At 47.8% G+C, this 12500-nt stretch overlaps 1 protein-coding gene across 1 annotated transcript in view; it reads right to left on the bottom strand.

Moving 5' to 3' along the window:
* med23 (mediator complex subunit 23) overlaps nt 1-12500 on the bottom strand; it is a 42204-nt gene that overhangs the window by 3310 nt on the left and 26394 nt on the right. Inside the window, 13 exon segments of the mRNA XM_083790251.1 lie at nt 108-322; nt 860-932; nt 1501-1666; nt 2961-3087; nt 3699-3808; nt 4462-4678; nt 5272-5442; nt 5701-5881; nt 6440-6645; nt 7853-7977; nt 9369-9532; nt 10482-10656; nt 12085-12227. Coding sequence (XP_083646377.1) covers nt 108-322; nt 860-932; nt 1501-1666; nt 2961-3087; nt 3699-3808; nt 4462-4678; nt 5272-5442; nt 5701-5881; nt 6440-6645; nt 7853-7977; nt 9369-9532; nt 10482-10656; nt 12085-12227 — 2073 coding nt within the window.

Here is a 12500-nt window from a genome sequence, read left to right as displayed (position 1 = left end):
ACACGTCGCAGCGTCTAACTAATTGTAAAATCTTGTCCACTAAGTCCCTTCCTAACATTTTACACACACGCGCACGCACACGCACACATGCACACACACACACTCACTTGGGGATGAGGGAGAGCTGGCCGATGGAGGAGTGGTGCCAGACGGCGTGCGCCAGCGCCAGCACGTAGCTGCAGTTCATCTCGCTGTAGCTCTGGTGGCACGCCGTGAAGTCCAGCAGGGCGAAGGGGTAGCCCGCCCACTCCGCCTCCGACGTCAGCGCCGGGGAGCCCAGCACCGACACGATGCGGTCGTGGAGAACGATCCAATAGGGCTCCTGGAACAACGTGGGCACACGCACACACACACACACAGGGAGAAGGGCGATGAGGCAATGGCCCTAGACTGGAATCCAATGGGTTTTTATATCAGCTTGCAGAGCTGATTAATGAGTACCCAGAGTACTAGTAGCGATGCAGTGGCGAGATCTTCATGATTGGCTGGCCTCTAAGCCAATGGGAGACTAGTCCCTATATGGCCAATGGGACACTAACAGTACGTTTTAACAGCGGGCGACCAACGGCGAGCATCGCTTGGATTTCATTGGCTATCGCGGCCAATGGGACACTAAGCCCCACGGCCAATGGGACACTAAGCCCCACGGCCAATGGGACAATAAGCCCGCTCTCCTCTCCCACCGCACCATGACTAGAGACTGCAAACGCCACTACAGAAAGCTCCACTAAGGATCTGCTACTTTAGACAAATTTGTTTGACGCTGTAGTATAATCAAGAAGGGGTTCATTACAAAAAAAGAAACAGCAAAAACTGAGATTTGACAAATGATATGACAGTTTGCGTGCGTGCGTCTTACAGGCAGGGCGGTGATCACCAGTCCGATGGCGTTCATCCAGGCAGTGATGTTCTCTCTGGGTACCAGAGGCTGGCTGGAAGCACAAAGGACAACAACGGATGGATGAGACATTCATGCTGCTGTAGGATTACACCACCAAGAGAGACTCCGTCTCAAAATGTTAAGTATTTCATTCTAGATTGTCGACCAATCGCCTCACCACCAGACACTGACAAAGTAGTATGTTAATTTACCTCAACACAAAATAAAAATCACATCTGTGTGAACTGAGTGGTGCAACTCCCCTCTCTCTCTCTCTCTCTCTCTGATTAGCAGGTAACAGTGCAAAACTATCTCTCTCTCTCTCCGTCTCTGGCACAACAGCACCACTTTTGCCCCTACTGGTACTCGTAACATAGTCACATAGGTCGGGACGGACATTGCTGTTCCTTGGAGTGGTTGCACCACTCAAAAACACAAAACATAAGAACTATGGAGAGACAGAGGTTTCTGTTCAACAGCAACAATATACATATACAGTAAAGGTCTTCCAACAGGTCTTCTTGTTTGCTCTCAGATCATCTCTCAGTCCATACCGTACAGTTTTGTGTGTGTGTGTGTGTGTGTGGTGCGTTGGTGCGTGTGTGCATGCGTGCGCGCACCTCTTCAGCACCACGTTGAGCAGGGCGTTGCCCACCTCCTTCCCCGTCACTGCCAGAGCCATCAGCTCCACACAGGTGACGTGCAGGGCGTGGGCCGCCGGGTTGGGGAACTCGTTGAACCTCCAGTCACAGTTGGGGAAGGGACCCGGGGACTTCCCTGCCATGGGTGGGGGGGCTCACGTTAAGGAGAGGACACACCACATGGCAGTGGTTCATAGCGAGGACAAATTCATATGTTGTGTTCGGCCGCGGACCGACCAACCGCCGCTTAGAAATATATTTCGTGTCAGGGGAGACCCCAGAAGAAAGGATGTTGGGTCAAAGAAATAAATAACTACAAATTATCTTTATTCGTGATTTATTTTTCTAATGATTTTTGGCTTCTAATGATAGATATGTCCTTATTATGACCGTGGGTATATGCTCTAAAAGTGTGAAAACCGTATTCGCCTTTAACCGATTAAAACCGGCGAAAGCATCATTTTAGCGCTGTCTATTCAAAAATAACAGCTATTATACCACAGGTCGTTTGGAGGAAGCAATCTGATTGGTTGAAACAGCCTTCCAGCCGTGGATCAAATGAGCACCACTCCACACCTAATCAAAACAAATAATTCAGCTGCTCCGTTTTCCCAGAGTGTGTCGGTGGCTATGCTAGCTAGTTTCTTGGGACATTTGTGGTCGTAGTGACTACATCTGTCATAAAAATAAAAAAAATCAGCGATTTTCTTAGTTTTAAGGGTAACTGTTGTATAATTGCAATATTACACTCGAGGGTGTGGTTTAACGTGATTATTGCCACTCGTGTAATATTGCTTAAGTACAGCTCAGCTCACAGCTTGTACATCTGCTATGAACATTTTTAAAAAGTCTTGAAAATAAGACAACTACTGGCTACCCATTTAGACCTGAGGCAGATTTTTTTAAATGGCTAGTGTCAGTGGTTCTCAAACTATTTCATGTCAAGGACCCCAAAAAATATATGTAATTGTCCGCCGACCCCCATCTCAAAATATGTTGTTCCAGGGACCTCGCCCCAGAAACAAACATTTGAGTTAAAAAAGTTTGCTCTGAAAGAAACGATTTTTCAAAAATAGCATATCTACAAGCTCGTAGCGCTGCACTCTTTCCAAAGCTAAAGTATAACATAATGCTTACGACACCGTTTTCTGCCGTCACAAAGGGAGTGGCTGCCGTCTCAGCAACAACGTGGCTACTTAACAGGGGACGTTGTGACATAGCAGCCCGCTGCCTGCTGGCCAGACCGAGTAGCGAGTGACAAAACAGATTCACGGAACGCAGCGATTCACGGCAACTTGCTCGCGTCTCTCGTGGCTCAGGTTCGCTTGAGACGGCGCCCCTCCGTCACGGCCTGAAAACTATAGAGCGAAAGTCCCTGCCTTCGCGGGGCAGAAAAAACGTGCTGACGGACAGACCCAGCGGCCAATAGGGAAGGATATTGTCAACCAGGCGGCCAATCAGCTTGCAGTAGTAGGTGTCGTCGGGGATCCACACGTTGTCCTCCCTGGCGTTCATGCCACACTTCAGGTAGGTTTCACTCAGACACCACCCCGGGGTCCGGTTGTCCTAAAAACATAAATAAAATAAAAAAGGTTCATATTTATACCATAAATTCCATCTGTTACAGAGGCTAACCGTCTTTTTTCTCTCTCCACTCTCTCTCTCTCTCTTTTGGGGATGAATGTATACAATTCCGTAACGCTTTTCTGAAACTCTATTCATACTAGGGTGGCTCAGGGATTGGGAACCGGAAGGTTTCCAGTTCGATCCTGGGCTCCCCCTGAGTTTGTGTCGAAGTGTCCTTGAGAAAGACTCTGAACCCCAAAATTGCTCCCGATGAGCAGGTTGGTGCCTTGCATGGTTTGTGTATGAATGTGTGTGTGAATGGGTGAATATAATGGTAATGCGAAGCGCCGTGGATAAAGGCCCTATATAAATGCGCCATTTACTCCAGTTTTAGGTGATAAGGTGGTCATCGAAAACGTCACGCCGTGGTGATAAGGGACTCACCGCTCACCCAAACACTTCTCTCTCGTTTTTACCAACCACCGTTCCGGTGGCCACCTTATCACCTAAAAGTTGAGTATGAGTAGGCCTTTAGAAGGCCTTTTTTTAGAACCGGCCTCAGGTCTAAACGAGTGGATTCATTCAGAGACGCCTTGTCTGTCTGTACCCACCTTCAGCGAGGACATGATGGCGTGCACCAGCTTTCTCTTCAGGTTGGTTCGTTCCCTCAGGTGGCGCTCATAGTAGTGGAGGGTGTTGTACAGGTACGTCACTGGACGGTCTGCGGCACGCAAGCAAGTGCACACACACGCACACGCACGCACGCACGCACGCACACACACACACACACACACACACACACACACACACACACACACACACACACACACACACACACACACACACACACACACACACACACACACACACACACACACACACACACACACACACACACACACACACACACACACACACACACACACACACACACACACACACACACACACACACACACACACACACACACACACACCGTGTTAGGACATAATATTTTTTGAATGCCATTTTTTGACACCCACATCTTAACCCTTATACCTAAACTAATTTGCCATTTTTTTACTATTTTAAAAACCCTTTAAAATAGTTCAAATAGCCGATCTACAAGCTCACAATGTCTCGATGTAGATCGGCTATAGTTGAACTTTTTTTAAAATGTTTTTCAAAATAGTAAGAAATGGCAAATGAGTTTGGGGATAAGGGATAAGGGTGGCGCAAGATGGAGCACCCAGTGTCAAATGTCTAATGTAATCCTGGGTTCTACACTCCCTGGCTTCCTGTGAGGTTATAGGTTTAGGGTCGGGGTTCTGGACTCATGACTGTGGGACTGCTAGTACGTCGGAACCAAACACAACATGCACCCCGTGTGCCCACCGTGGAACTTGTAGAGTCCTCCCAGGTGGTCCAGCAGAGTCTCCAGGGACTTGGAGACGGGCAGCAGCTCCAGGAAGCGGTGGATGACGATGTCGAACACGGGCAGGAAGCGCAGGCACACGTTGCCAAAGTAGATGGGCAGGTACTGAGACTGCAGCGGCATGGGCGGGTTCACCTGGTCCGCTAGGCCCTCAAAGTACAGCTTCTCTGGGTACTTCTGCTCACAGACGCACACGCCCGCACGCACGCACACACACAGTAATAACATTATTATTATCAAATAAACAAGAATAACTCTCAGCCATGACTTGCCAGGTGCAACAAGCTCTTGTAGTGGCCGTTTTAGTTAGTTTCCGACATTCTTTTGTCGGTTCACTCACTGGGTTTTGTTATGGTTGTCCTCTAGCTCCAGTTAGCTCGTAACATTAGCTTCCGTTGCCATTCGCTATAGACATGGTAAATATAGATAAGATTGACAATATGTAGGGGTTACAATTCTCCAAATCAAATTTGTACCTTTCAAACTGTTGTTGGAATAGAAGTAGCCTTTCTGCCCTCCATATGGCTCTTGCGTTAACTGCAGCGTGCACGCAGTATAATCAATAAACAATAGGACAGCAATTTGACGTGTGCTACGTTTCAAGCGTGTCACTTACTTGTCAGTTACTTTGGAGTGACACTGTAGTAAGGCATTCAGTGTGTGTGTGTGTGTGTGTGTGTGTGTGTGTGTGTCTGTGCCTGTGTGTGTGTGTGTGTGTGTGTGTGTGTGTGTGTGTGTGTGTGTGCGTGCGTGCGTGCGTGTGTGCTTGCCTTGTGGTAGGTCATGTGCTTGCTGTGCCAGTCACTCTGCAGCCAGTGCTCCGGAGCGTTCTCCTTGACAAAGTCGTTGACTCTGTTCCTGAAGTCGTTGGGCTTAAGCAGCAGCAGCTGGATGATGAAGTAACACACCTGAGCCTCGTTGCCCTCGTGGCTGCGCATGGCCTGAGAGAGGACAGGAGAATGGAGGAGGAGAGGAGAGCAGTACAGAGTAGATGAGAGGGTAGGAGAATGGAGGAGGAGTGGGGATGATATCACTCTGGTTTCATACCTATCCATCTTCCCATCCACATACATTGTGTCATTGTCGCGTGTGTGTGTCTGTGTGTGTATGTATGTATGTATGTGTGCGTGCGTGCGTGCGTGCGTGCGTGCGTGCGTGCGTGCGTGCGTGCGTGCGTGCGTGCGTGTGTGCGTCCTCACCAGACACAGGATGAGTCTGTCCAGCGTGACGATGTTGTACTTCCACACCATGTCGTTGAGGATCTCGATGCACTTGTTGAGCTGCTGCCCTCCGGCCGACGTGGAGAACTCGTACACCAGGAAGTCAGCGAACGTGCGCACGTGGGCCACCAGCGCACGTGCCCCGATGCGCTCCAACACCCTGTGGGGACGGAGAGGCGGGGTCAAAGCCACTCACTTCAAGGGAAAAAGGTGCGCTCTCGACTCGAGAGGACAGTCCTGTGGTCTCGTTTATCGCCTATGCCAGTGGTTCTCAACCAGGGGAGTTCCAGGTAGTCCCCAGTTAAATGACGGAGAGTTTGGTAACCAAATGGACCCTTTTAGATCGTTAACTCTCCTATCTGGTTGATGTGGTCCGTCTCCTCACCTGAAGCCTATCTGGTTGATGTGGTCCGTCTCCTCACCTGAAGCCTATCTGTTTGATGTGGTCCGTCTCCTCACCTGAAGCCTATCTGGTTGATGTGGTCAGTCTCCTCACCTGAAGCCTATCTGGTTGATGTGGTCCGTCTCCTCACCTGAAGCCTATCTGGTTGATGTGGTCAGTCTCCTCACCTGAAGCCTATCTGGTTGATGTGGTCCGTCTCCTCACCTGAAGCCTATCTGGTTGATGTGGTCCGTCTCCTCACCTGAAGCCTATCTGGTTGATGTGGTCAGTCTCCTCACCTGAAGCCTATCTGGATGATGTGGTCAGTCTCCTCACCTGAAGCCTATCTGGTTGATGTGGTCGGTCTCCAGCAGCATCTTCCACAGCAGACACAGGAAGAGCGGCGGCGAGCCCTGCATGGAGAAGTGCGTGATGATGTCGTTCTCGTTGGACATGGACTTCCACTTCCTGTACTCCTCCTCCACGTTCTTCTTCAGGTTGAAGCGCGACTCCTGCGGCACGTTGTTCTGCTTGAAGAACGCCTGGCCGAGAGACACAGAGAGAGAGAGGAGAGAGGAGAGAGGAGATAGGAGAGAGGAGAGAGGAGAGAGGAGAGAGGAGAGAGAGAGAGAGAGAGAGAGAGAGAGAGAGAGAGAGATGACTCCTGAGGGCACGCTGTCCTACTTGAAGCACGCCTGGCCAAGAGATTGTTACCTCTTGGTACCACAGCACCTCAAAGGCCCTTAAAACAAGGCTCCAGACCTCCCAAAACAAACTGGTCAGGCTCCTACTTGGCCTCACCCCCCGAACCCACCTCACCCCTGCCCACTTTGACAGGCTGGGATGGCTTAGGGTCGACGACAGAGTACAGCATCTTGCAATGGGTCTGGTCCACAAGATTCGATACACCACCAAGATACCCATGTACCCGTCTAAATACTTCCTTAATGTAAACGAAGTCCACACCCACAACACCAGAGGGAGTGCAACAAACCATGTACAACCCAGATTCGGCACAAACAAGGGACTAAATTATTTTCGCTCCTATGCCACCAAAATGTGGAACGCCCTACCAACAGTCATTAAGACATGTGAATCCCTTGACTCCTTCAAAACCGCTCTCAAAGGGCACCTACGGATGGCTGCAATTCGAAACTGGCCTCTGTAAAATCTGAATCCCCCCCCCCCCCCCCCCCCCATTTCCCCTCACTGTATAATGTATCTTTTCCCTTTTTGCTTCCTATATGATGAATTCCTGTTCTGTTCTTTAGCTTCATAGAAATGTCTATTTGTATGTCTCTAAATGTTTGTATGTCTCTAAATGTTTTGATGAATTGAACAATGTGGACCCTGTTGTAAACAAGTGTAATGCTTAATTGGGTCGTCCACTCACAGTTAACAGTCTTTGTATTGAGTTTGTGCTTAAAATGTACTGTAAATTCTACAAACTGTTAATAAATATCTCAATCAATCAATCAAACCGTTTGTTGAAATGTGCAAATAATAAAATAAACCTTGCCTAATTGAAATCGTCCAAATGGGATATTAATATCCTCCTAGCCCATGTCTAGACCTAGCCCTCTGGATCTGGAGATATATAGAAAGTAGATATATTGATTTATTTTCATGTTCTCGTTGAGATGCTTATTAAATGATAGATTTCCACCCCCCCCCCACCTAATCTCCCTTCCTATGTGCCGTGCCTGTGTGTGTGTGTGTGTGTGTGTGTGTGTGTGTGTGTGTGTGTACCTGCAGTGGTGCAGGGAAACAGGACAGGGTGTGTGAGGCCCAGTTATGAGGGGTGAAGTTCATGATGGTCTGCAGGATGTCTTTACACCACGTCCCATGGATGGAGTCTGAGCCTGTGAAAAAATCTGCACACACACACACACACACACACACACACACACACACACACACACACACACACACACACACACACACACACACACACACACACACACACACACACACACACACACACACACACACACACACACACACACACACAGTCAAGTGTCTTTGTTAGCTTTTTTTTATACAGTTGCTGCCTTTGAAAAACAAAAACAATACAGTAGCCAAATTGATTGAAACCTTTATTTATTCTCGAAAGAGCAATTGAGGTTCTCCCTCATTTTCAATGCTGACGAGATTACAGACATTATATAATACAAATTAAGACATGCAGGTATAAAACACAAAACAAATATAAGGCATAGACATATTATATAGACAATGAGACAAAACATAAAACATAAAAACAGTTACATATTGAGGTAGGGAGGTTCAAAAGCAGGTTATTAAATTGACCATAGGATACTGGGGTATTAATTTGTAATGTTTGCTGTAACATACACAGTACTGGAAAATGGCATTAAACTAAAACAAATGACAATAATAAACGTCAATCATGACTGTGACAGCAGTCCGAAAAACCCTCGATCTCCGCGGGAGGCGTTTTTTCGCGCCCAGGCCAGACTCGGGCCGGATCCAACGAGTTGCACCACCCGGGCGCCGTCGCCATAGTAGATCTACAAGCACCGGCCAGCGAAAGCTGCCCGTGTCCGCCCTGAGGACGCACAGCGAGTCGCAAAGCGCCACATTGTGAGCTTGTAGATCGGCTATTTTCATTACTACTTCATGGATTTTCTTTTCTTAGCTTTTCTTTGATTTCTTCGTGAAATGTTTTACTTTATCGGGAACGTTTTTGGAAAATGTTTCGAAATAATTAAAACACACATTAAATCTAGGAAACTGAAATAAAGAGACCCATGAAAATGTGTCTGCGACCCACAAATGGGTGAAGAAACCAGTCTTTGGGAACCAGTGCTTTATAGTTATACTATGATTACTATCATAATTATGTAGCTATTTACCACACGTTTAAAAATAAATAATACTTATTTAGACTTATGTTATACCTTTCGAGACAGGAACAACTCGGCGTCCCATAAGTTTCCTTTCGGCAGGATTTATAAGGCATTTTTAGGATCAGCCTCGGGTCTAAATGGGTTTGGCTCTGGACCATAGGGTGAGGATCAGGGTCATTACCAGTGTTGATTTTAACCAAGACGAAAAATGTTCGTCGACTACCTTTTTCCACTGACGAAAACCAAATGGAAACTAAATAAAAACTAAGCTATGATGACTAAAACTAGGACTAAATATACTGACAATTTCGTCAAATAAAAAACTAGACTAAAATGTTAGGAAGGGACTAGTGGACAAGAGATCCAGTATAAGTCAAAACAACTCTGGTCATTACCTGTAACGTGCGTGGCTCTGGCCAGCGTGAGGATCAGCGCTCGGTTCAGCTCTTCGGACTCGGCCGACAGGACGGTCTTTGGGTCGCTCAGGAACCTGGTGAACTGGGGCTGCACCTCGGAGCTCCCCAGAGCCGTGATCAGCCTCAGCGCTGTGCTCTCTACGCTATACGGACCACAACGGGAGGGGAGGAGAGTCAATGTGGTCGCTGTCGCCAAGGCAAGAAATATACATTTCATATAATATCTAAATTACCGGTACACAATTTCATTTGACAATTTAGGCATTCATCCAGAGCCACTTGCGAGTGCGGTATAAACAAAGCATGTACTGTAGTCAATCAACTACTGCAGATAAATAATCACATTCACACAGTAAGAGTACAAGAACCATCTAGTCTAGTGCCTCAAAGAAACTAGGATATAGCAGGGAAACAATGAACGTAGCATCCAGAGATGGAGCTAGGTTCTGGTTGGTCTGGGGAACAGTTCACCCAATCACACACACACACACATTCACACACCGATCCCGGAAGAAACCATGCAGGGCACCAACCAGCACATCGGGAGCAATTTGGGGTTCAGAGTCTTGCTCAAGGACACTTTGACACCAACTGTAGAGGAGCCCGGGATCGAACTGGGAACCTTGTGGTTACCATCCGGTCACTCTACCCCTGAGCCACCGCCGCCCAGCAGTGCCGGCAACTTATTGTTGTATAGTACCAGTTATGGAGCTGGTTCTGGTTGGTCCGGGGCACCGTGGTTAGTATGTACAGTACCAGAGATGGAGCTGGTTCTGGTTGGTCTGGGGCACCGTGGTTAGTATGTACAGTACCAGAGATGGAGCTGGTTCTGGTTGGTCTGGGGCACCGTGGTTAGTATGTACAGTACCAGAGATGGAGCTGGTTCTGGTTGGTCTGGGGCACAATGGTTAGTATGTACAGTACCAGAGATGGAGCTGGTTCTGGTTGGTCTGGGGCACCGTGGTTAGTATGTACAGTACCAGAGATGGAGCTGGTTCTGGTTGGTCTGGGGCACCGTGGTTAGTATGTACAGTACCAGAGATGGAGCTGGTTCTGGTTGGTCTGGGGCACAATGGTTAGTATGTACAGTACCAGAGATGGAGCTGGTTCTGGTTGGTCTGGGGCACCGTGGCCAGGCTGTGCAGGTGACTGAGCAGCTGCACCCGGTAGTGAGGCTGGATGTGATGCATGCGGTAGCTGAACATCTCCAGCAGGGTGTGCAGGATTCCCCACGCATGGGACTTGCACACGTTGGGTAACAGCTGGCCTGCACGCACGTGTGCACACGCGCGCGCGCGCACGCACACGCACACGCACACGCACACACACACACACACACGCACACAAGCACACGATGGAGAGAAAAAATATATCATGACTGAAACTGTCATGATGATGACGTTTAGGTATTATCAACCCATGTCGCTAAATTCTGCTCTACATACTGACCAGCCGAGATCACAGATTGAGGCTTTAAACTTTTAATCACTTTTAATTCCACCTGCTGCTTTATTTCTTTTGATTTTTCTTTTGCTATTTTTGACAGGGGGGGCGGGGGCATTCAAACAAGTGGCTAAATATGTCTTTTTACATTTTATGGCGATTTCTTTATTATTATTCCATTTAGTCCTAAAGATCACGGGGTCTATTGAATGTTAACGGGGAGGTGACAAACAGACATGTTGAGCCCTACGACACACAGTATGGCTAGTAAAAATCCCCCAACGGTAAACGTTAAGTGGATTACAGACGTACACACACACGCACAGAGAGGTGGTGGATTTATTGTAAGATAGTATACCAGGTAAACAAAGTGGATCTTCCACTACTAAAGGATAAATAACCCAGAACAAGAACTTTCCATAACATGAAACCTTTCCAGAAGCACTTCTTCCCAACTATCACGTTTTGATTATCGTTACAAAACATACATTAACCACTTCAGCCCTATATATATATATATATTTTGGCCATTTGGAAATAGCTGATCTACAAGCTCACAATGCGTCGCATCGTGACGCATTGTGAGCTTGTAGATCTGCTATTTTCAAAAGATTTGTATACATTTGAAAACGTGAGATGGGACATCCTGAACAATGAGTGCTTTTGAGTGACATTTCGATGCCAATACTTTTGTACTTTTACTCAAGTAATTTTGAATTCCAGACTTATACATACTTATAATTTAGCTATTGAAAAATAGCAGATCTACAAGCTCATAGCGCTCCACTGAGTGGCGCGCTACGAGCTTGTATAGGCCTGCTATTTTTGACTATCACTGAGGTATTTCAGAAAACTCTCAGAAAACTGTTTTTGAGTGGTGCAACCACTCCTACAACCAGCTTGCAATGTCCTCGTACGTGTTTGTGTGTCTGTGTGTGTGTCTGTGTGTGTGTCTGTCTCGTACTTGTTTGTGTGTCTGTGTGAGCATGAGTATGTGACTTAAAAATAGCAGTAGGGGGCGCCAGATACAGTGAGAGGGGTAGTGACTCTAATGAGAGAGAGTAAGAGAGGTAGTGACTCTAATGAGAGAGAGAGATAGAGAGAGAGAGAGAGAGGGGGGGGGGGGGAATTGCACCACTCAGTTCACACGTGTGTGATTTTTTTTTTTACAGGGGCCTACAGTAAATGGGTTAAGCATAACATTTGAGCACTTTCCCCCCCCCCCCCCACACCCCTGACGGTGACCACTCACTGATGAAGCCTTTGATGCCCAGGGACTCTATCTCCATGTAGACCAGCAGCCGGCTGTAGGTCTCCACCAGGGCCGGGGCCAGAGCGTTGCTGGACTTGGTGTGGGCCAACTTGATCACCCGCGTGGCTATGCTGTGGATCAGACTGTGAGAGGGGGGGGGGGGGGGGGGGTCAGAGTGTGTGTACAGTAAGTACCTCATCTTGGCGTGTACGGTCAAAGTGTGTGTGTGTGTGTGTGTGTGTGTGTGTGTGTGTGTGTGTCTGTGCGTGTGTGTGTGTGTGTTTGCGTGTTTGAGTGTGTGTGCGTGTTTGACTACCTCATCTTGGCGTGCACGGTCAGAGCGTGTGTGTGTGTTAAGTACCTCATTTTGGCGTGCACGGTCAGAGCGTGTGTGTACCTCATCTTGGCATGCACGG

This window comes from Protomyctophum parallelum (genome assembly GCF_964188405.1).
Source record: "Protomyctophum parallelum genome assembly, chromosome: 19".
NCBI lineage: Eukaryota > Metazoa > Chordata > Actinopteri > Myctophiformes > Myctophidae > Protomyctophum > Protomyctophum parallelum.
Note: the sequence above shows the minus strand (reverse complement) of the source record. Positions and strands in the feature narration are given on the sequence as shown.